General features: G+C 44.4%; 2 protein-coding genes across 2 annotated transcripts; one reads left to right on the top strand and one right to left on the bottom strand.

The window, feature by feature from the left end:
• Window positions 1-763: 763 nt before the first annotated feature.
• Window positions 764-1,696, top strand: OR10AD1 (olfactory receptor family 10 subfamily AD member 1; the record flags this gene model as incomplete). Its single annotated transcript, XM_080811938.1, has 1 exon — window positions 764-1,696. The coding sequence occupies exon 1, from the start codon at window positions 875-877 to the stop codon at window positions 1,694-1,696; it is 822 nt and encodes a 273-aa protein (XP_080668064.1). The 5' UTR covers window positions 764-874.
• Window positions 1,697-17,573: 15,877 nt separating this feature from the next.
• On the bottom strand, window positions 17,574-18,155 carry CCDC184 (coiled-coil domain containing 184; the record flags this gene model as incomplete). The annotated part of the gene is made up of 1 exon (XM_080811800.1): window positions 17,574-18,155. One exon carries the CDS (start codon window positions 18,153-18,155, stop codon window positions 17,574-17,576), a length of 582 nt encoding a protein of 193 aa, XP_080667926.1.
• Between the last annotated feature and the right edge of the window lie 7,466 nt (window positions 18,156-25,621).

The following is a 25,621-nucleotide window of genomic DNA, read 5'->3' as shown; positions in this document are numbered from 1 at the left end:
AAAGCATGTGAGAGCTCAGAGCCAGGCCCCATCTCCAGCATGCATTGCATGGGTGGTGGATACAGCAGCACAAACTACTGGGAGACGGGAGTCTGGAAAGAGGGTGGATGACTAGTAAGCATGGCTGTTCCAGAGTTATGCAAATCATTCTCTCTTAAGGGGCAATGCTGAAGGCTAAAATGTTACTGTTTCCTCTGAAACTTCAAACCACTCATCATTTTAAATATATACACTAGACTGAGCATTTTTTTCTTCTAGAAAAATATGTCTTTAAACATCTCCCAAGTACTTCCTAAATATGATCTTCTATCAGCTAACAACCATCATGCCCGCCCCTCAAATACTTCATTCCTTAAATTCCTCATTTCTTAAACCTGTCCTCATTTGGCATCCCAGCCCAACCACCCTAGTTTTGCATTTCTGAAAACATTTTGCTTACTGGCCAACCCTTCAATATTTATGGCCCTGGAGCAGATGCAGTACTTCATTTGAGGCCTGACCAAACCAGAATAAAGTATATTCTTTGCTTCCTCAATTTTTGATATTACAATTCTATGTATGCAGCCTATGGTGACACCGGCATTACACTGCTCCACAACATTGCCAATTACATAGTTTACTAAAGTTCCAAGATGTCTGCCACCACTCATTGTTCTTCTATAGCTGCATCTCTTGGCCCAGGTGAGTACCGTACATTCCCCTATAACTGTCTCACCTTTGCTTTTCCTGTTCTACCTCCTCAAGCAGGTCCAAGACAGTGGACCTAAGGAACCGCAGCACAGTGGCAGAGTTTATCCTCGTGGGCTTTGAGCAGAGCTCCTCTTCCATTCGGGCATTGCTCTTTGTCCTCTTCCTAGCCCTCTACAGCCTCGCCATGGCCATGAATGGCCTCATCATCTTCATCACCTGGACAGACCCCAGGCTCAACAGCCCCATGTACTTCTTCCTTGGCCACCTGTCCTTCCTGGATGTCTGCTTCATCACCACCACCATCCCACAGATGCTGATCCACCTGGTGGTCAAGAACCACATTGTCTCCTTTGTCTCTTGCTCAACCCAGATGTACTTGGTCTTCTGTGTAGGTGTGGCCGAGTGCATCCTCTTGGCTTTTATGGCCTATGACCGTTATGTTGCCATCTGCCACCCACTCAGCTATGCCCAGATCATGAGCCGGCAGGTCTGTGTGAAGCTGGTGAGTACTGCCTGGTTCTTCGGGCTGATCAATGGCATCTTTCTTGAGTATCTGTCATTCCGGAATCCCTTCTGTAGAGATAACCACATAGAAAACTTCTTCTGTGAGGCCCCCATAGTGATCGCTCTCTCTTGTGGAGACACTCAGTTTAGTCTGAAGATGATCTTTGCTGATGCCATCGTGGTGCTGCTCAGCCCCATGGTGCTGATTGTCATCTCCTATGCACGCATCCTGGCCTCCATCCTTGGCAGAGCCTCCTCCTCAGGTCGTGGAAAGACCTTCTCTACTTGTGCCTCCCACCTGACTGTGGTCATCCTTCTCTACACCTCAGCCATGTTCTCTTATATGAACCCTCGCAGCACACATGGCCCTGACAAAGACAAGCCTTTCTCCCTCCTCTATACCATCATCACCCCGATGTGCAACCCCATCATCTATAGTTTTCGAAACAAGGAAATGAAGGGAGCCATGGTGAGGGCCCTTAGGAGGACCAGCCTGGCCTAAGCAGAGTCTGTCTAGTGGGAAGCCTCCTGGAAGAGAAGCTCCCTCCCCAAGCCCTGACAACTGGGTAACTCTCCCATGCTGAAAGGCTCTAGGAAAGAGCATTCATAGTTTTCTTCCTACTGGCATCAGACCTGGAAGATTATGTTGATGTCTAATGCTCATCTGTCTGATTTCACTTCCAGTGTTGTTTTCTCTTGGCCCTTTCTCAGGATAATTTGAGGTTTTCCTATGTTTTTCTTCTCCGTCGTTACAACCAAATCTTATAAGGACATAAATGTACTTAACTCCATTTCATTTTATTTGTACAGTACTTTCACATGCTATTCCCAGCCTGAGTTTTGCATTTACATCTGGTAGTAAAGTTTTCCTCTCTTTCAACTTGTCATTTTAGTCTTTTCTTTCTCATGTTCCACTCTCATGTCCTGAATCCACCTTCAGCCACCCCATCTCTACATAAGAAAAAGTAGAGGGAAAATTTAAGGAAAAGGAGATTAGGGAGCAGTGTTGACATTAAGAAAAGTCAGAGAAAAACAGAAAATGAAAAAGATCATCAGCCTCAACTCCATATCTTAGGCTCCACTAGGCCATGAGGGAGAACTTATAGTGGCATTAAATTGCCACCATAATAATGCATTCAACTTAAGTTTATCCTTGTGTGTAGAGGAAAGGAAGGTGAGAGAGGCTAGTGTGTCAAACCCCTTCTCCTACCTCTCCTAGTTTCCTAGGTAACATGATTGCTTGGTATTTCTCTTCTGATCCAAGTAGTCAAGCCTCTGGCAAGCTTCTCAGAGTACTAGTCAGTCTCCTTCCCTGGTATAGACTCCCAGTTAACTCCCTTCTCCCTACTATCTGCCTTTTCCCCCAGCCATCTTTCATTTCATTCCAACTCAATCCTATTGCACCTTAACTTCCCATCTTAAATGGATACATTTCATTTCCTGTACTTTAAGGAACACCTCTCCACACTACCTCTACCACTGCAGAAGCCTTTCCATTACCAACCCTGACATCTCTCACTTCCTCTAGCTTCTCTCCTTAACCACATTTAGCATCTCTTGAGAGGTGATTATATTTTTAGCCATTCTCTTTCTTTGAAAATTGCATTTTTTCTCATGCCTCTTTCATAATAATAGAAAAGGGGACATGTCAGGGGCATTGGGTAGCTCAGTTGGTTAAGTGTCTGCCTTTGGCTCAGGTCATGATTGGAGTCCTGGGATCAAGCCCGTGTCAGGCTCCCTGCTAAGGGAGTCTGCTTCTCCCTCTCCTGCCCACTCATGCTTTCTCACTATCTCTGTCACTGTCTCTGTCTCTCTTTCTCAAATAAATGAATTTTTTAAAATCTTAGGGGAAAAAAAGAAAGAAAGACAATGGGACAGGTCTGTTCTTTATTTCCTGGTGCCACGTCCATAAGATAAATGCACCTCAGTTAGGATTCCCTCAAATAGATATACTACCCTTTCCACATCATACTTATCACACTACCTTCTGCAATGACTTTAAAGGGGTAGCTTCACTTCACAAGGTTCTAATCTTTTGAATCCAAATTGGTTAATCTCTAGATATCCAAGGACATGTGAGAAGGCCTTCTCAGTCAGCAGCGAGGAAGAAATGAAACACCTGTGTAATTAAGAAACAATAAACATAGAACATAAAATTTTTATTATCAAAGAGAAGTTACACTAGGCAAATTAAATAGACAAAGTTAAACATGAAAGAAAGACTTTATTTAAGACTATTGCAGGATGCCTGAGTGGCTCAGTTGCTTAAGCGGCTGCCTTGGGCTCAGGTCATGATCCCAAGGTCCTGGAATCGAGTCCTGCATCAGGCTCCCTGCTCAGTGGAGAGCCTGCTTTTCCCTCTATCTCTGCCTGCTGCTTCCTCTACTTGTGCGCTTGCTCTCTCTCTCTCTCTGTTAAATAAATAAAATCTTAAAAAAAAAAAAAGATTATTGCAATAGGAAGTTGAACTGAACTCTACTGAAACAAGTGGCTGGAGTTACTAAGAGCTGTAGTAGGGCCACCTGTATGTGGTGACTAGTCTTACTCACAGGAAAAGTAAGCTTACAGGTTGTAATTTTGCAATTGGAGCAAGATGCCCTTTGATTTGGGGTCCCTACCCCTCAATAGAGACTAGGAAATAGAAATGCCATCTTCCTGAGGATTACATTTCAAAGGGATGGCTCCCAGGTCATTGAGAAAGAACTTCCCTGGGTCTTGACACTGGCAAAAGGCTTTAAAGGAGATTCATATGCATTTAAAAGGGGGCAAGAGAAAGACTGGCAGTTACAAGTTTTCTAAAATAAATGGTCTGAGAAAAGGGAGGCCAGGGGCCTATCCTTAAAATGAAACCTGTCTCAAGTTGTCAAGCAGAAAGGGGAATGGTAGGGCCTTCCTGGTCCATGCTTGGTTACCATGGAGAACAAAAGAAGTGCATATTCTTCCCCCTAGGAGCTCAGCTTCCTCTCCAAGTTTGAGAATTCCTATCTCAAAGAGCCTTTAAGAATAAAAAGAAAAAAAGGAAACGAAAGAAAGAAAAGGGAAAGGGTGCTTTTAAAAAAGTTTTCCAAAAAATTTCTTGACTTTACATTTGCCCAATGCTGTTGTACACTGACATTATTATAAACAAGACAGTTTGGGCTTTTAAGCTCAAAGTTTAATAGGGCAGGCAAGAACAAATGGTAATATAAAGAGCAAAGTACACTGGGAGGACAGATGAATAAAAGCTCACTTTTACCAAGCACTTGTTCTAACAGCTCTACATTTAATCTTCACAAAACCCTTTAAGTACCAGATTACCTTCATTTTGATATGCAAAACTGAGGCTCATAGAGGTTAAGGAATTTGCTCAAAATCACATTTCAAAAGGCATTTCTAACTCAGTCACCAATTCCAGAGCCTACACTCCTAAGGATGTAATTGAATAACTGTCCCAAAGTATGGAGCAGGCTTTCTATGGGAGAGCTGGTATTAGAACTAAGCCTTAAAGAATAAGCAGTTAATTGTAAAGTGGAGAGGGGCGGCCAGGGGTGGGGTGCTGCTAGCCATGGACGAGTAATTACAGGCGGTAAGGAGCTACCTGATTCATCGTTGAAATGCTTTCAACGTTTATGGCGGATGCTGAGAACGGCCAGGAATGTTGTAAAATCAAGCTGAGCTATCTAAAACTGTCTTCTCAAGGGCAAGCCCTTTCTCATCCAAGGCCCCGGGGCGGGGAGGACGGCATCTGGCACGAACCGACCCTGGACGGGCGGGGTCGGGGACGGGAACCGAACGGGAATTGGGGGCAGGAGTTGGCGGGCGGGCGGAGCTGTTTGGCGCGGGCTGAGATCTCGCGCGGGAAGCCGCCGCCCTGCGGATCTCCCCCGCCGCAGCTTCAGCCATGGACCCTGGACCCCGGAGGCACCTGAAAAGCCCCCAGAGACCGAGAAAACGTATGTGATGTGAATGCAACAACCAGAATGCAACGGTCTCTCTGAAATGCGCGTCCCGTCCCAGCCCTCTCGTATATCCAGATGCAAATCCACTTGTGGGAGGGCGCGCGCCCTGGGCCTGAAAATGTGGGCAAGCAACCCAGGAATTACAGCTGTGGTCCCACCTCAACCTGCCCTCAGGCTGTAACCTCACCTTGGGCTCCCTCCCAGCTAAACCCGACGCCCGAGATCCAGCAACAGTTCCGAGCTACACGCCCAGACTACCCAAGAGGCCTTGGGCCCTGATACGATTGCCGGAGCTGAGGAGATGGGCGTGGTCCGCGCTTAAAAAAAAAAAAAATCTGCCAATCAACCTTCCCCAGCCTCTCGGATCACCGTTACGGCAACCAATGAGCTCCTTCTCTTTGGCCTCTCGGGGGAGGGACAGCGCCAACGCCAACACCTCGCGGAAACACGAGCTGTTTTGAGGGACTCGGCAGCATCCTCTCCTGCTGGAGACGTGGGTTTTAGGCCTGGGATGCCCTCGCAGCTGAGTGGAATTGTTGATAGGTAGAGCCCCTTTTGTCGAGGATGGGCTGGGATGACGGCGGAACAAGGCTGGAGGCAGGGCTGAGCGGAACCATTGCCAATCACCGCGAGTCCTCGTACCTCCTAGACTTGTGCACTGGTCCATAGCCTAGTTCTTTCCTGGTGGTAACTCCTCTTTTAGCGAACTGAACACTGGTTGGGCTTCTCTTCCTTCCGGGACAACGCCGCTGTCTTCGGAACATCCTTACCTACCCTTTGCAGTTACTCCAGGAAGTCTTCCTTGACCTCTTCCCCTGTCTGGGTTCACTGGACTTATATTTGAGTTCCTGCATAACCTGTGCATTTTCCTAATCCTGTACTCTCATTTACTTTTCTGTCGTCGCCACTAGTTTGTGATTCATTTGTGAGGTTTTGTTTTAGCACAGTATCTGGAGGTGTTGTAGCGCTATTTTCTCAATGAAATCTTAAGCAGAATGCTGATGTATTAACCAAATGACAAAGCTCTTCTACTAGGTGTGGAGAATGAGTGTCCAGAGCCTTGAACCCCCAAAAAACTCTTGAGGCACTCATTATTAGTGACCTAAGCTAAATATCCACTTTAATACATAGAAACATGGTTTACCCAGGACGTGAAAATTAAACAAGTCCAGATCCTCTAGGAGCAATCTTAAAATCTCATCTTTTTCGACTTCCAATCTGATTGCACATTTGTTTTTATTTTCCAGTCTACAGACCAAGATATTTCTTTGCCTCCTCAGATCAGTTCCTGACCCTCTTTATCCACGCAGCTCTGGGCCAGGGAAGCAGACCTGCATGGAAACATGTCAACAGATCCCCTTACCACTAGCTTTCTATTGGGATCAGCCAATGAGTAGTCTAGGCCAAAGATTAGAGGGAAGTAGGAATGTGAGATTAGGCTGATTAATCCTCTAGCTCCCTGTGGGGTTGTGACAAGCTCACCTGAGTCCCTTTCTAAGGTCTCAGCCCGTCATGTAGTCTTTTCTACCTAGTTCTCTATTTCTAAGTTTTGGAACTGCTACCTCCATTACCTCTTCAGGCTTAGCCCTTCTAATACCAGATTTGGGGTACTGTGGCCCCTTAGCAATTTCCCTGCACCCTGCTCATATTGTTGTAAATAATCCTTAATGAAACTTCCAAACTGTCTTGATTTGAGAATGCCATCTGTTTCCTGGGGATACCTAATACAAGACTGTTCTCTTACTGAGGCAATGAAAACAGTTATTTCAAACATTTGGAAGGCTATATGATGTAGTAGAGAAAACATGGGCTTTGAAGTTAGAGAAAACAGAGTTTCATGTCACTTATTATTCATATTCATTTGGCACCTGTTCTGCAGTCCTATTAGTTGTGGTAGATATTTTAGAGTGCGCTATAGCACACAGCCCGTTCTCCAAGAACCCTCTTTTTCTCCCACTGTGGTGAGCGTGGCAACCAAGTTAGTATCATAGAACACACCCCCCCCCCAATATCACCACAAGCAGTGCAATGAAGCTGGATTAAGTCCTCTTTCCTGGGAATTTGGAATTGGTATGCTGTGGGTTTAGTCATTTCTGGGCTGGGACAGGCAAATAACTTGAGCTATGGAGCAGTTGTATTCTTCCATGTATATGAAGAAGCAAAGAAAGTTGGCAGGTGGGGAAATAGGTTGAAGTCAGAGGACAGAGAGAAGCAAAGATAGAAGACTATATTTTCAGAAAAAGAGCCTGAGATAATTGCTGCCCTGGTTTCAGTCAGCTTTGGAGGACCAGCTGCATTCTTGACCTTGGGTTTTGTAAGATAACCTTGCATCCTTACAATAAACTTTTCTTCCTCAAAATTACATTTCTTGCAACCAAAAAAGTTTTAACAAAAAAAGATATTACTAAGGTAACACCTACCTCAATGTGGTTTTGGGGATTAAAAGAAATATTTCAAATATGTAAGTCAGTGTCTCCAAAAATGTTACTTTCTTTAAATGTAAATAGCATCCCATGTGTTCAGAGCATCAGAGATATCTGTTCTTTGTTATTTCTTTTTTCAAATAACGAGCCCATTTTGCTGTCAGTATTTTTACAAGTTTTTCTTCATTTCAACTTTTCCTTTTCTAAGTGTTGTTCTGTTCATGGTCTAGGTGCTGATAAATTTGTGTTTTTCTATGTTTTATTTTGAAGTTTTTGTCCCTTGAAGGATTGAATTAATCATACTCTTCAGTTCATGATACACCATCATTGTTGCTGCAAGGAAATGCCCTCTTGTTTAAATCTTTATTTCTTTATTCCGTCATTACACTCTATCTCCACTCCCATCTGCACCCCCAACAATAGGCAATTTTCTAATGTGTTTAAATGTGTTCGTAGAAAATAGTTATTATTCTGTAGGCATGTGTTTTTAAATGTACTACAAAACTACTGAGTTATATGTCTATTTCTGTGTTTTATGTTTTTTGCTAAGCACTGTTTTTTATCTCTATCCATCTTGCCAGATGCTGACGTTTAATGTTACTTCACCCTGATGCCTAGTAATTCATGGTGTGCATTCGCCACATTGTACTCATCCACTCCTCCAGTGATGAGCACACTCATTGCCCATGCCACTACAAATAACCCTGCAATGAACATCCTCATTTTAGTCTCCTTCTGAACTTGTAAAGAATTTGTTTTATGTTACTTAAGAAAGGGACTGCTGGGCTGTAGGGTATGAGTCTATTTAATGTGTCAAGTAATGCCAGCTTGCTTTTAGAAGTGGTAGAAAGAAGTCTTGCAGCAGATTTCCACATTGCTGACATCTGTAATCTAGATTTCTAGTTTTTGTTGGTTTGATAGGTATAAACTAATATCTTATTGTTGGTTCAATTCATATTTGATTACTAATGGTTTTGATCAAATTTCCATATGCATATTAGCTTTTATCTATTCTTTAAATTGCCTGTTGATATTTTTTGCACCTTTTTTTTTTTATTGGGTTGCTGTCTTTCTCCTGTTTTTGCAGGAGTTCCAAATATAGTCCTAGGATATTACATCCTTGTCAGTTTTAGACAAAGCAAATTATTTTCTTCATTCTGCCATCTACCTCTTATCTTTGTCCATGGTGCCCTTTGTAGAACATAAATCTTTGTTTTGTTATTAAATCCCCCAGTTTTTGCCTTATGTTTGTACTTTTGAAGGTACTGAAATATGTGGACTACTCTCTTAGTTATGCCTATTCTCTGCCTCACATCTCTAAATCTGAGTTTAATGGCAAGGTCCCTGTGGTCATTCCATCCAGTCCTCATCACTGGACTCTAGAGTAATTACACTGACTAAATTTCATTCTAAGGCGAGCACCATCTTCCTTGAGCCTTTTCCCCCTTTAGAGCTGCAGGCTATGAAAATCATATCTTTTAGTTATTTGAAGTCAGACTTCAGGAGCCCTGGACTGCATCTCACCTGACCTCCTTGACTATCAGGAAGAACCAAAATGGCATAGTTAACTTTCTTTCAAGATCTTCTTCACCCTCATTTCGCTAATCAATTCCATCCTTGTGGATCAGAATTAGATCGAGAATCATCATCTTAGCTCTGCCATCTTCTTCCTTCTGAAGGATTATGTTACATTAAATCAACTTCTGGAACTTCTTTGTGCCAATTTCGTGATTTATTCCTGGTGTCTGTAATCCAGTTTATCTGTTTGGGCAAACTAGCACATTTTTACTATGATATCACTTCTTTTCCTCTCCTTTTATCTTCACCTAAGTAATTCCTTTCCTGTGTCCATTCTCAGAGATATAAAATCCCATCTAAGAGTATCTTCATGACATAAAGTGCTACTCTGACTTTCCTTTTATCATTTTCTTTTGTTTTTATTTTATTCCTCCTGCTTACTGTCTTTTGTCTCCTTCCTTCTTTCCTTTGGTCTTTACACTTTTTCTTCCTCCTTTCCTTTCTGAATTTTAGAAATGCTGAGAGTAGGGGCTTATAAATACTGGCTTTCCATAGATAACAGCAAAGAAGCCATTTCTGTCCCCACAGACATGCAGTTTGTATCATATGACTGCCATTTCCTTTCCAGGTGCTCATCAGAACCCCGTTCTTTTTTTTTTTTGGAACAATGTTCCTCACCTTGTCTCAGTGCCATGTTCTAGTCATGAGTCCCATTCTAACAAGTTTCTTTATATCTGTGAGAAATTATTTTCCTCATTGTATAAAATCTCGTGTTCTATTTGTATATTACCTGTACTTTGTGCATTGGTGTAGAGGCCATAAATATTTTTTTTTCCCAACCCCTTTCAACTTACTTTTTCCAGGGAATTATGAGATGCCAGTTCGGCTACTGCTTTTCTCCCAATGTCATACTTGATGTCCTCTGTAGTATAAAATTCTGTGGGTTTTCTTAGCATTTCTTTTCTTTTACCTTGTCTTTCCCACCACTTGGCCCCCAGCGCACACACGCATGCACACATGGACACACACACACCCCGTTCCCATTTTTAAATTAAACTACTCTTAATTCAGTTGACGATGCTTACAGAAAACAGATTTTCCTTTCAATCTTCTGAGAAGCACTCTGTCCCAATTCAAGAACACATCATTCCCTTATCATTAAACTGTGAGCAACTTAAGGGCAGAGGCCATGACTTCTTCGAGTCTGCCCCAGTGCCTACCACCTTCCATGATACACAGTAGGCAGATGGGAAATACTTGCTGGAAGATTGACTCAGCCGTGGTTCCCTTCTTGGATGTCTTTTTTCCATCATGCTTATAAGAATTATTCTCCTACTATAAAAGGAATGTTGACTTGCCCTTTTTATTCTTGAAGCTGAGCCACCATAAGCTTCCCTTAGCATATTATAACCACTTACAACAAAGTAAGGTGCAGTACCATTTAAAGGGAGGAAAAAAACAACACTTATTTATATAATTTAGACAAACAGGATTCTGCTCCTAATACTATCATTAACTGTACAACTTTGGGCATGTCATCTCATCTATTTCTTAATTATATGCAATGAGATCACATATATTCACTATAGGAGACTATACCTTTTAATAAAGTACTTAGGGTAGATATGAGGTAAATTTCTCCCCACTGAGGGGACTAAATGGAGAGAAACTATTCTCAGAATAAAAGAAAGAATTTGCCTGTTACTCAGAGCAGGCCAGGGGAGGATGAGAGTAAAGGTGGGATAGGGTGGAGGAGCCTGTAAAGGCAGAAATTCCTCAGTGGGACTTTCCTTGTGATCACTCCTCCCTCTATTTTTTAAATTCAAATCTATAGTAAAAGTTTTTAAATGCCTAGTAATGTTATATTTGTTATTGAAACCAGTGAACAGCCTGGGCTGTTTTATGTGTCCAGAGCTGATAAGAAGTCAAACTAAGGCAGCTTGCATAGACTCAGGGGTGTGGATGCAGAAAAAAGCAGCAGAAGCACAATAAACCATAAGATATAATAGAAATTGTATGGAATGCTGTGGAATTCCCAGAATTTAGCATTGGAATTTGAGCCAAATTTAATGAGATGCATTAAGAGACAAAGCTGTCTCTTCAGACATCTGAGTTATATGTAAAAAGCCTATATGATCATCACGAAGATTTCTTTCAGCAGTAACATTTTTGAAGATTCTAAGAGATGGGAACACATTTTTTTATTCCCAGCTCTAAAAATCCTATAATTCTTCATTTATGTATTTAAGGTTCAAACATTCATTTCCTGCCTATTATGAGAAAGTTTCCACTCTACTGATTTCATCATTTGCAAACATTCTCCCTCTCCCCCCTCCCCATTTTAGCATTTCTGAAATGGGATGTGTCTTATAATCAGTAATCAATGTCATCTTACAATTACTGTTGGCCAAACAGCAGTTATGACATAGTTGCCACTGCCTACACATGCCTGAGCCTAGTTGTTATTCTAGGTAGTATGACTGGAAACCACAATCCCTTGATGTTTCCGTTAATTAACCCTTCAAGGACCATTCAAAGGAATATTAATCCTGCTTGCTGTCTGAACATATTCCTTGAACACTTTCTGGCAAGATCAAAAAAGTCCCTGCTTTAAAACTTGCTGAATAGGTTTGTGGCCTGGAAGAAATTGCCAGAGACAATAGTGAAGCTCTTCAATAATACTCAAAAAAATACTCAAAATGACCCAGAGAATATAAACATTTGGAAAAATACATACATCAGCAACCCTGAGTCAAAAGTGATTCATAAGTGTTAGACTCAATATGAAGAAATTATGAGTTCCATAATGACTTTGAATTTGTGTGCATCATAGTGATATAAAAAAGTTCTATTTCTAAATAAGTCTAAATGAGCTCTTTAAACAGATTGAAAATTTAAAATAAAAGTGATAAAGTTAAAAAAAGTGATAAAGTTTAGTTGACAGTATTTTTTTATAATAGTACCTAAAATGATGCGTTACGCAATTGATGGTGCTTTAAAGTCAATAAAATAAGGTAAATACTTAAGAGACTATAAAAATGAGAAAGAAGTTCCAGCCCTCAAGATACTCATAACCTAGAAGAGAGAATAACAAGCACATTAAATAACATAAGTAAGGAAAAATATAATAATTGTCCCCAAAAGAAGAAAGATCTGGATATTTTTTTAAAGATTTTATTTATTTATTTAACAGAGAGAGAGATCATAAGTAGGCAGAGAGGCAGGCAGAGAGATTTCTTTAAAAGATTTTATTTATTTATTTAACAGAGAGATCATAAGTAGGCAGAGAGGCAGGCAGGGGGAAGCAGGCTCCCCGCTGAGCAGGGAGCCAGATGCAGGGCTCGATCTCAGGACCCTGAGATCATGACCTGAGCCAAAGGCAGAGGCTTAACCACTCAGGTGCCCCAAGATTTGGGTATTTAAAGGAAGAAGAGATATTAGGAAAGGCTCCATGAAAGAAGTAGCATTTGAGAAGGGCCACAAAGAATTGGTAGGATTCCAACAGGCAGAAACAGAATAGAGTGGGAAGAGAATGAGCAAAGAATCAAGGACCAGAAGGGACTCATCCTGTCTACTGGTCCAGAGATTTAAAAGAACTGGGATACCCTTGGGAATCATTTCTAACTGACTGGATGATATAGGCTCCCAAAGATGGAAATGTTGGCTAGAAAATGTACCTAGGAAATAAATGTATGAGTTAAAAAAAATTATGTCAGGGCCTTATCCAAGGGAACCTTGACTTCCTACAACCACTGGATTTTATGCTTAATTTGGGAAGTAATGGGGACATGATGCAGATTTCTAAGGAGAATGAGTGCTCAGAGCTGTGTTTTAGGAAGACTAATCTTCAGGATTACAGGTGTGTGAGAGGCCAGGGGAGACCATTCAGGATTTTATTTCAGTTGGTTTTTATATTCTTCAAATACATTCTATTTATTCTGTTTCCTCTGCCACCCACTATTTGGCAAAGAGCCAGGCCTTTAGTAAGCAGTTGGTAGCGCTTGCTGAATTGAAAGCCATAAATTCACCGAGGGTCCCCTTGTAATGTCCCTATTCCTCACTAGGTGGCGCCAAGACAGCACCATTTACAGAGCAGATCGCCTTTTATAAGCACGGTGCTTCCAAGGAGAAAGGCTGTGTTTCTGTGAGGGAATCCACCTTCTGGGGACAATGTGGAAGTTGGGGGAACTGGTAATTGGGATAACAGACTGGTGATTACTCCTTTTATACTTCTATTTCATTTCTTACTGTCGAGAGTATCTTGGCTGAATTTCTATCCCTAGTCATGTACATGTGGAAAGATGCCTAGAAAACCTGCCTTTTCAAAGATGCGAGCCGTTGTCCATCTTGCCAGAATTATAGAATTACATGTATTGTACTGTTCCTTAGTTCTGGGAGAACTTCTAGGGGAGCCATTTCATTACACATAATCAAGCAGAGACCGTAAGTTGACCCTGAGGCCACATAAAAGTGCATATTTATGTTAGGCCATTTTGCATCTCTTCTAAAAATAATTATTTCTCTAGAACAGATTTTACTTGTACCAGGTGACAGTTGTAGCTTATCTCTATGAAGTTGTATGTCTTTTCATTTTGAGATTAAGAGCTCACCCTGAGAGATTTCCCTTAGACTGGTGAGAGACAGAAGTGCCAGAAATGGAAAGAGTTATGACGAGTTACACACAGCGTGGTGTTAGGCGCAGACATAAAGTGCAGTGCAGAACTTTTGGGGGGTGAGATGCACCTCTTCACCCATATTCATCAGCAGTGCTCGGGCAAATTCCTAAGTACGAGAAGACTTGGAAATAATGGGAGACAGGATTCTTAGCACAGGTGTTGATATAATTTGAATTTGTTGAATAGGTGGTGAATAATCAGATTTATATGAAGATTTCAATTCACTGTAGCAAATGCTCTGGAAGCCCCAGGAGCAGGGGTGCCATACAGTGCTGGCTCAGCAGGGTCATCTCTGGCTTGGTATTCTTCAAGCTAAAAAGTTTCATTCCTCTTCAGCTCCGCGATCCTTTTTTACTTAATTCTTACCTTTAAGAATTAAGTTGAAACAACAGAAGTCTCTAGAGAATGTTCATACTTACACACTTTTGCATTCGATTTCAAGAGGCTGTGGCCTCTGGAAGTTCAATAATGACCCTGTCCATGAGTCCCAGCTTAGGTGTCTCACCTGAAACTCACTCATCAGGAGCATCCCAAAGGGGAAATGCAAGGGAAGGATAGGGAGGAGGGAGAAATAAGGTGGTGGGAGGCCAACCTGTGCTGAACCCCAGGAGATCCTGGGGCAGGTAACTTTAAAGAGCTGAGGAATTGATTTTTCTGCAGAGATTTTTATCTGGGCTTGGGAGGAGTAGCTAGAGAACTTCTGGGAGGTCTTGGGCTCAGGGACTTATGACACATTTAGGACAGTGGGCATAGGAAGGGGAAGCCAAAGGGTAAAGAGCTCAACCCAGACCTTTCTATAGGCTTAGCTGCCTTGGGATTCCTGTTAGACTCTGCAGAAACTGAGCTGTAGGGAACAGGAAAGAGGCACAAGAATGGAGCAGTACCAAAGAATATCCAGGAGCACTGGCTTCTTCCTCTCAAGGAGCAGGTCCAGAAGGCCATCTTCTCAGTGCCATTATTATATTATCATCCACTAGAGTCTGATAAGGGCCACAAGCCAAAACTTGAACTGCAATTTCTTATTCTCATCAAGAAGATGAAAAGGGGCTAAAACTAATGTTATTTCCTTTTCAGGACTCTTAGATTGACTGGGGAAATAAGGGACCTGCATATCTAAATAATAGAGCAATTAGCATAGTGGTTCCAATTTAGGGTTCTTTAAGTCAGAAAACCTGGGTTTAAGTCCTGGTTCTGCCAAGTACTAGCTGTGTGACCTTGAAAAAATCTTGGCGTCTGTTTCTGGAACTGTTAAGTGAAAATAGAAATAGTGTTTACTTCTCACTGGAGATGAAATTGGGCAGTGTCCAGCACATGGTACGTGCTCAGTAAATAATAGCTATCATTGTTATTGGTGCTGAATGCTGGAAATATAATAGGAAACTATCTCCCAGCCTTTGGGGATACTTCCCCACAAATATACTTTAGTTGCCCTCTCTAGGGCCCCATCACCCATTCCCCAACCACTGCAACCAAAGCTTCCTTCGGTCATTCTATACAGGGCTGGTCCCCAAGACCTTTTTGGCCCATAACTGCATGGCATTTATGATGAAAAGCCCCATGTCACCTTGGGAATTTCATCATCCCCCTTTATTTGACTATCCTAAAAGTTAAGAGTTCTTTAGATGGGGAAGGATTAATATAAAAAGAGAGCTTCTAGGACCTTCTATAGGTTGTTTTGTTTTCCCAGAGGACCCAGTCACTACCATCACCACCCCCATCCCAAGAGAACTACTAAAAAAAACTAACATTTGCACAAGAATTCCTACAGGTCTTAGATATTTTTATCCCCAGCAACTTCTTGTCCCCATTTTACACAGGCAGAAATTAAATATCAAGCAGCAAACCAAGTTTCAAACAGTCATTCAGTGTTGGAACTGAGATTCAAACCCAGATCTGTTCCAGTGCTCTTTCAACCTCTTCGCAGCAACCAGCAGCAAGAACGCAGGTACACATACATACACATACACTCATATGCACAGCACACACACACACACACACAGCCCTCCAGCTCATTCATCTTCCCAAGGGCAGCCCTGGGAAATTCCATAGCCCAAGGGAGCAGACTAGAGCTGATGTCAGTCTAAGCTCCACAGGGAATACCTTACTGGCATTCTCCACTAGAGGCCCAAGGCAGTTACTGTGGTTTCTTTTGTGATGTGTCACTCTATTCCAGAGATCCCAGGCAATCCCTCCAGAACAATACCCACAATACCAATCCCTAACCCTCCCATGGAACAGGTGTCATGCCTGCCATTCCACAGCTCAGATTTGGAAGTCATCTCTCAGGGAGCAGGCGCTTCACTGAAAAGAAGTCACTTGCACATCTGGAGTTCTGCTACTAAAAACTGGAAGACTCAACACAGACGCTCTCCTTCCCCTCATCCAGCTTGAGTTCAAGGTCCGGGATGCAAGGGAAAGTAGATAGAGCTGGCAAAGCACGTCCGGACCAGGCCAGGGTCAGTCAACTCCTTGGAACCGGAGGCAAGGAGAGAGGAGGGAAGGCATGGTCCCTGCAGTTCCCCCCTAAGCCCTGGTCCATATAGTGGGCCCAGAAGCCCCACCCTGACATCCCCCTAGTACCAGTCAGCAAGGAGGGGAGATGACGCCTCTTTATTAAGGTTAACACCAAGGAAAGCATTGAGAAGGAATACACAGCGGAGGAGAAAGGGCACACAAAGTCACTACTTAAGGAGGTGGGAGGGAGGCACATCAGTTAAGAACCTCAGGACAGCCACATGCTCCATGCCCTGGTTGTGGGGGAAAAGAGGAAAGGAGAGGGGAAAGCGCCATGATAGCCTGGGACTCACAGAAGGGTTTGAAGCCCCCTGAACCTAACACCAGAGCCACAAGCCCTGCCCCTCAGGGCTCACACACTACTACACAAGTCAACACACAAAACACACACAGGACATTATGGAGGCAACACCGAAAGGCAGCGGGCAGAGACAAATTGACAGGAAAAGGAACTGAAGTTAAGCGGGTATAGCCAGGAGAGAGACAGTTTTTGGCTGCGGCCCCGAAGAGTCCCTCAAAGGTCCCCTAAATCTGGGCTGCTGCTGAGCACCCCCAAGTCTCTGCCTGTGTACTGGGCTCTTTGTTCTCTAAGCCCCAGTGGGTGGATAAAGCAATCCCCGATGAAGTCAGTGACAAGGCAGGATCCGCTCTGCATGCAAGAATCCTAGAGGTTGAGCTATTATGTCTTCATGCACATTCATAGCCAGCTCCTCCCAGCCCAGGGGCCCTTGGAACCCCATTCACCCAGATTCCTAGGGCTGCAGTTCCCTCCTCAAGCTTCCTTTACCAATCAGCAGCCGCAGAGATCTGTGAGGGGGAGAGGCTTCTGCAGAGCGCTGAATATCTTGGATTTCAGCAGAAGGGTAAATTTTCTGTTGCCAGAACAGAATACCCCCAATTCCTTAATTTCTAGGTAAATCGTTAGAGATTATTTGCCATAGTCCTAGATAAGTCCTTTTTCAGAATAGAAAAAGCAGAATTTTATTTACACAATTCAGGGGTTCTCCTGTTGGCTGGGGAGGGGGAATGGGCAGGGTAGGGGATGGATGGGAGTCCAGAGATGGGCGCTTCCTCTCCCGGAACCTCACCTTTCCACAGTTTGCTATTGTTTCCCTTGGTTAGGCAGAAAGAATTCTTGATGCTCCCAAAGTCCTTCACCCTATAAATCCTTCCTCGAGGGAGTCACTCTGCCTGACCCACAAGAGCAGCAGTCGGAGTGAAGTATGCTGCACCGCACCGTTCAGTCCCCTCGCGTCATGCACTCGGAAACCCAAAGCCAGCCCAGGAAAGTAGTGCCCCTCGGAGTCCCCTCACAGAGAGGCCTCGCCCTCCAGCTGCAGCAGGGTAATGTCGGGCAGATCGAGGGGCTCCACAAGTGGCCCGTCCCCCCCAAGGAGACCAGCACAGGGGCTCTCGGGGCGCTCACAGTGACTAGTGGGTGTGGCGGAGCTGGGCATCTCCTTCTCTTCATCGTCGTTCTCGTCCTCAGGATCGCGACCCAGCAAACCGCTGTCCCCGATCCCAGGCGAAGGGGTCTCCGGCTCTTGGGGGGCACCCCGGAAGCTCCCTTTGCCGCCGACCACGCCCAGACCGCCCTGGCGGGGCGCCGTGGTCATAATCTGGCACATGGAGACGATGGCCCGCTGGTTGGCGCACACGTCGTCCGAGAGCACCTGGATGTGCGAGGCCTGCTCGTCCAGGGCCCCCCGCATGGCCCTCACGTCCTCAAACAGGGCCTGCAGCTGGGCCTTCAGGTGCTCCATCAGTTCCTTCATGCCGCCGTTGTATTCTCCGGAGATCACGTCCCCCACGGCCGGCACGGTGGACACCTCCAAAGGTGCCGGCATGTCGCCGCCGTCCTTGGTCATGATCTCCAGCGGACCGTCCTCCATTGAATGGCAGAAGCGGGCGGTGGCGGCTCTGGGTCCGGTCCAGCCCGGCCTCCGGGGTGGGGGGAGGGACAGGGATGGGGGAGAGGTCCCGGGAGGGGCGGGGAGGAGCCGAGGGAAAAGGAGGCTCCCGAAAGGGGCGGGGAGCCGACGTGAGAAGGTGAGTCCGGGGCGGAGGGCGCGGGCAGGATCGGGGGAGGCCGGGAAGAGCCGGCGGGACGAGGACCCGGCGAAGAGTCCCAAGTCGGCGACTCTCCGGCTTGCCCCGGGGCGAAAGCGCCCAGACCTGCCTCGCCTCCTGAATTGCGCCCGTGTCAGCGCCTCCCTCCGGGCGCCACGAGCTGCAAGTGCCCGCGGGTTCTCTGGGTCACAGAAGCTCTCGCGGAGGGGTCCGGGTGGAGGCCAGCAGTGGGTACCGCTCAGGACTACCCCCGGCCATTAACGGGCAGCGCCCGCGAGTGTGGCTGGAGTGGCAGGGGCGGGTCTCCCAGCGGCGCCGCGGATGCTCCTCTGTTTCCAAGGCGACGCACGGCACGTAAATGACGTGTATCTCCATGGCAACCAGGAAGTGGAGAAGAAAAGGAAGGATGGTTGCGAAGCTGCAGTAGGGCTCTAGAGTCTGAACTAGCGGGTGGGGCAGGAGGGGAGGAGACGCTGCAGTGGCCTCAGCTGAGTGGAAAGAGCGTGCAGCTGCGATGCTTAATAGAGAAGCATGAGAGAGCAGTTTGCTGCATAAACCTCCAGGTCAGGGAGAACTCGTCCCTCCCCCAGTCTGGGTACTAGACCCTGAGCGCAACCGCCTTGCAAGGATTTTTCACCCACCCGCAGTCCTTTCTCGGAGGATGGTGCTAGAGCCGGGTCTTGTTACTCTGTCCTCCAGCCGTCCGCAGGAAAGCAGAGAGGGTAGAGAGGCCAGCGCTAATAATCCCAGACCTGAGCTGGGCGCGGTTGCGCGCTGGGGCAGAGTAGGCCCCGCCCGGCCTCCGCGGTGCAGAGGGCGGGGAGGGCACTGAGGAGAAGCCCGCCTTTCTCTTTGGCTACTGCAGTAAATCAGCCCTCTCCCTGCAGATAGCACAGAAGCTAAGGAAAGATGGGATTCCCTTACATATGAGATGAGACCCAACCGTTCCTACCCTGGCACAGGGAATATTTCCATGATGATGAAGCAAAGTACTTAAGTTTTGAGAACGAAAGCTCCTTAAGGGCAGAGATTTGTCTCCACGCCCTCAATCACGGAATTCCCAGCACCTAAAATAGTGCCTGGCACGTAGTAAATAAGTGCTCTATGTATTTATTGAATGAATACTTTAACAGGAACCACTATGCTCCCATTCCCTCATCCAGAACTCTCCAGCCCACACACAGCTGATGCTTGGGGACCTGAATTCAATTTTGTTTCTGCCTTTTAATTCAGAAAACTTGGATAAATAATTTTCCTGATCTGTTAGGGGATTGGACTGGATAATCTATAATATTATTTCTAACTGAATAACACTCTGTATCAGCTCACAGGTGAAAGGGTAAACTGTTGGCCGTTTGTGGAAGGGATGGGTGGGAACAGTGTGTGTGACCGCAGTTTCCCCTCCACAGGCCCAGTGTCCATGTACAGACACACTTGAGTGCCTCAGCCTTTGTGACAACTCCTTTCCCTACTGGAGAAGTGGAGTGGGAAAGGAGAAGAGGGAGAAAACTTTAATATATTTACAGACGACTTGACACTGAGAAGCAAAAGCACCTGGGCAGCAGCATACTAATTAGTAATGACCCTAGTAAATTGGGAGAAGTCAAGTGGTCAGAAACTAAAAATGAATTTCATACAAAGAAATGAATCTTGTGGAGAAACAAACTGTATCACTTCAAGCTGGGGGAAAGCTAGGTATGGGTGAATGTTTTGTACATCCTGAGCATGTTACCTTGAGATTTCCCTGGTGGCCTGCTCTTATAAAAAAGAGTGGGGCTAGCCCAGAGAAACCTTTGTAGCACTAAAGAACTGTTTGGTTTATGTCTATTTTACTATTATTAAAATAGAACTAAATGGGGGAAATAACCTAAACAGCAGGAAGTTTAACCTAAGGCACTGCTGATATATGTTCACAGCCATCAGAAATTTGATTTCCCAAAATAAATACGTGAACAAATTAAAAACCCTACAGTATATATTTTCTAAAAACAAATTATTTGGTCCTATTTGCTTGCTCATTCCTTCTTTTTTATTCCACCAGCTTGTGGCGCTCTCACCTTGGTTGTCATTCCTACCTCCACCCTGTTCTCCAAGGGTTATTCCCAAAGCTTAAGAGAAGACAGAAATGCTTTTCCTTGGTTTTCCTAAGCACAGCTGAAGTGGGCTGGTATTTACAAAAAGACTTTACCAGAAAAATATAGGAAAACTAGAAACAGAGATAACACACACACACACACACACACACACACACACACAGGGCTGAGCTTACACAGCATAAGTTTCTGATCTCATATTATAGCAAGCATGTTCTCAGGGCATGTGGATTCAACCATGCTGTTCATCCTTCTCTGGAGAGCTCTGCCATAGCCAGAAAATACAGGACTTCCGGGTTTTTTGCCTGGGTCTGTTACTTCACATTCTTGACCAGCACTTCACATGAACGATTTCAGCTTGTCAGTGTTCTCAGCCTTCAGGTGGGTCCCTACCTTCTACCTGTAAAGATGACCCTGCCGCTTGTATAGGAACTCCCATCTTAGTATTACTCTTACATTAAACATAGTCCCCATACAGTAGGAGCTGACTTATGTCATCATAAAGGGCTTTTTGCCACTATTGTTGAGGATACCATGTATGTCAAGTCTTTCAGCATAAGATTACATCATGCTGCCCAGAGATGCTGGCATGAAGTCTGCTGAGAGTACAGGGGGTCTGAGCCTAGAGGGAAGGGAAATTATTGGAGAAGCACGAAAGAACATGGGAAACAGGTGCAGAGATCAAGGGGTGTGGCTGATCCAGTCAAGTTCCAGGTCAGACATTTGAGAGCCAAGGGTAGGTGGGAACTGGGGGAGTTGATGAGTAACAGGACTTGAAAATGTGAGGAGGAGACAATTGGTGCATCAGATTCAGAACCAGATCATTTTAGGAATTCTGTGTGAAATGGAACTAGGAAAAATAAAAGGGTCTAGCCACTGAAAAATAAGGAAGACAGATACAGAGAGCAAAGAAGCCTCAGTTTCCTGGTGGGGTTTCAGGGCTGGGACCTCTGGATGCCAGTGCCCCAGGGTTTGTTGAATGGATCCAATCCCAAGCAGAAGGAGGCTCAATGGGTACTATGACCATGTCATTAGAGTATTCACACATAGCATGTATACCCTACAGCAAGAAAAAAAAAATAACCCCTTCTGCTTCTTGCCTTTCTTTTATCCTCAGGGAACCACCCTAGCTGTTCTATTCCTTCATCCCAGTCTCATGAGCCAATGGGGGGAAGAGATTCCATGGCACATAGATACAGGTCTCTGTCAGGTACATCTAGTTCCAAACATCACATTCTCACTAGAATTGTGATTCTTAGTAGTTTCCGCCATTTTCCTTATCTGGCATCCAGTTTATCTCCAATCTATCTTTTATATAGCTGGTGTACTTTTTGAACTATAAATTCAACAGCCGTGATGAAGATGCTGTCTTGACCCAGATCAAGAGTGATGATCAAAATCAAGGCAGAGCTGACTGCTACGCTTAAGGTCCACGATCCCAGACGGTGCTTTCCAGATGTAACTTTTGTGGCATTGAGTTGCCTTAGGGCCCATCTCAGCATGATATCACATTCAAAAGAAACACATCCAACAGCCAAAAAATTAAAAAGCACTTTATTTTTATTATAGTCTCTGGGAAAACTCTAAAGGAATTTGCATTCTCAGCACAAAGCAAAACACCTTAAACTTCTTCCCTCCTTCTCTACTCATCTCACACATCCTGACATAGCTGTAGCTCCCATTCCCTCTCCTTTCTCTGCAGACACCTCCAAACTTTCTCTCAACTCTGTCCCTTGCTTTCTCACTCGCCTGCTTACTTCACCTCTTGGATATATTCTTTTTCTCTTCCGTGAGAAGGAATTCCTTGTCCTTGTTTCATCTCCTTTGATTTTGCCCTCCATTCTGAGCAGGTACTCGGAGCACCAGCTGTCCATGACAGAGTCTCTTCCTAGAGGGCAAGAAAGACTGAAAATACTCATTCTTGTAGGTTTGGTCTGTCGCATGGACTAAATATTCTCATCATGGGAGGGTGGTTTGTCTGATATTACAAACTGTTTTGCTCATTGCCTCTATTCTTTTTTTTTTAAGGTTTTATATATTTGAGAGAGAGTGAGTGAGTGAGAGAAAGTGCAGAGGCAGAGGGAGAGGGAGACACAGATTCCTCTGCTGAGCAGAGGGAGCCCCATGGAGGGCTAGATCCTAGGACCCCAGGACCCTGGAATCACGATCTGACCTGAAGGCAGACGCTTAACCAACTGAGCCACCCAGGCCACCCCTCATTTCCTCTACTCTTATACAGAGAAATGGACATGGGAGTTTGCAAGGACCCCGAACTGTTATGAGCCCCTGGCTGGAAAGGGGGTCCAAATGTCCACAGTCTAAAGAGCTCTGTTGTCATAGACATGGCCATGAGGTGAGCCCCACACACACATCCTCACCAGAGGATGACAACCAGAGCAAGACTTTCAGTTGCTTGCTCTGTGCCCGCAAACTATTTTTAGGAATCTTAAAAAGGCCATCTCCTGCCCACACATTTCTTTCTCTTCCATAATAACTTTATTCAAAACAAGAATTCCTTCTTGTGGAGTCTGAAATCCACTGAAAATCACCTGTCATTCCAATTAAACCTGTTGTGCTGGTGTTTGCCCTATCTCCCCTTTCTGCATTTCTCGCTGCAACAGCTGCTTTTGTGTCAACACTTGCAGAGAGGCCTTTTCCCCATCACTGGATAGTCATTTATCCTGTGCCCTCTGACAGGTCTAGTTCCAGTCCAAGTGTGGCGGGGTAGTTGGCCACAAACTGCCGTTTGTGGAGTTTCGGAGTTCTGGAGCCAACTGTGATATCTGGTACAGGGTCTCATGTACCTTCCATCCTTACTATATATTTTCTGCCCCCAGAAAGTTGACAACAGCCCAGGGACTGGTTTGGTCCCAAGTCACAATCTTCATCAGGCACTGACATGCTTAACCACCAAAGAATACTCTCAATTTTTGGTGCCATGGGACAATTTTGCTTGACAAATTGCCTCTCCAGGAGTATCCGTCCAACTTGGAGGAAATTATGTCCCAGTATCTGGACAGGGTATGGACTCTGGTATGTCTGCCCTTCCATTTAGAGGAATTTTTAGAAATTCAGTGTTCCTTGATGCTGACTTAAGCAAACTTCCAGGCCTCTTCTCACCTGTCATATCTTGAGGAAGTCTGAGGTATTCTATCGTAGACAATTCACACAAAATTTTGTAGGTCTTACTGATACATCTAGTTATGCTCTCTCCATACCTCTTAGACATCCTAAAAATACTATCAAAAGTAGTTTTTACTTCCCTTTTGCCATGAGGTGGTATCCCAAGGATAAGCAAGGCACTGCCAGCTACAGTTGAGCAGCAACTGTGAGGGTGCATTATGCTTCTAGTCAACACACATAGACAGGGACTATACTAGTATTCATGATGGTGAATACTATGAAATGTGGATCAACTTTTGGGGACACACTTAGTCCACATTTCAAAGTACTGAAGCAGTGCTGGATCTTATGCAGAAGTGAGGAGAAGGATTTTTGCCCCAACTTTTCCACACAGACCCTGAAGCCCCTGTTTTAAGAAGTCTTACATGAAAACATTCCCATCTTCTTTTTTTTTTTTCCAATTTTTTATTTATTTTCAGCGTAACAGTATTCATAGTTTTTTCACCACACCCAGTGCTCCATGCAATCTGTGCCCTCCCTAATACCCACCACCTGGTTCCCCCACCCTCCCACCCTGCCCCTTCAAAACCCTCAGGTTGTTTTTCAGAGTCCATAGTCTCTCATGGTTCACCTCCCCTTCCAATTTCCCTCAACTCCCTTCTCCTCTCCATCTACCCTTGTCCTCTATATTATTTGTTATGCTCCACCAATAAGTGAAACCATATGATACTTGACTTTCTCTGTTTGACTTATTTCACTCAGCATAATCTCTTCCAGTCCTGTCCATGTTGCTACAAAAGTTGGGTATTCGTCCTTTCTGATGGAGGCATAATACTCCATAGTGTATATGGACCACATCTTCCTTATCCATTCATCCGTTGAAGGGCATCTTGGTTCTTTCCACAGTTTGGCGACCGTGGCCATTGCTGCTATAAACATTGGGGTACAGATGGCCCTTCTTTTCACTACATCTGTATCTTTGGGGTAAATACCCAGCAGTGCAATTGCAGGGTCCTAGGGAAGATCTATTTTTAATTTCCTGAGGAATCTCCACACTGTTCTCCAAAGTGGCTGCACCAGTTTGCATTCCCACCAACAGTGTAAGAGGGTTCCCCTTTCTCCACATCCTTTCCAACACACGTTGTTTCCTGTCTTGCTAATTTTGGCCATTCTAACTGGTGTAAGGTGGTATCTCAATGTGGTTTTGATTTGAATCTCCCTGATGGCTAGTGATGATGAACATTTTTTCATGTGTCTGGTAGCCATTTGTATGTCTTCATTGGAGAAGTGTCTGTTCATATCTTCTGCCCATTTTTTGATATGATTATCTGTTTTGTGTGTGTTGAGTTTGAGGAGTTCTTTATAGATCCTGGATAACAACCTTTTATCTGTACTGTCATTTGCAAATATCTTCTCCCATCCCATGGGTTGCCTCTTTGTTTTGATGACTGTTTCTTTTGCTGTGCAGAAGCTTTTTATCTTGATGAAGTCCCAGAAGTTCATCTTTGCCTTTGTTTCCTTCGCCTTTGGAGACATATCTTGAAAGAAGTTGCTGTGGCTGATATCAAAGAGGTTACTCCCTATGTTCTCCTCGAGGATTCTGATGGATTCCTGTCTCACGTTGAGGTCTTTTATCCATTTCGAGTTTATCTTTGTGTACGGTGTAAGAGAATGGTCAAGTTTCATTCTTCTACATATAGCTGTCCAGTTTTCCCAGCACCATTTATTGAAGAGACTGTCTTTTTTCCACTGGATATTTTTTCCTGTTTTGTCAAAGATTATTTGACCATAGAGTTGAGGGTCCATATCTGGGCTCTCTACTCTGTTCCACTGGTCCATGTGTCTGTTTTTATGCCAGTACCATGCTGTCTTGGTGATCACAGCTTTGTAGTAAAGCTTGAAATCAGGTAACGTGATGCCACCAGTTTTATTTTTGTTTTTCAACATTTCCTTAGCAATTCGGGGTCTCTTCTGATTCCATACAAATTTTAGTATTATTTGCTCCAGCTCTTTGAAAAATAGTGGTGGAATTTTGATTGGAATGGCATTAAAAGTATAGATTGCTCTGGGCA

This window comes from Martes martes (genome assembly GCF_963455335.1).
Source record: "Martes martes genome assembly, chromosome: 8".
NCBI lineage: Eukaryota > Metazoa > Chordata > Mammalia > Carnivora > Mustelidae > Martes > Martes martes.
Note: the sequence above shows the minus strand (reverse complement) of the source record. Positions and strands in the feature narration are given on the sequence as shown.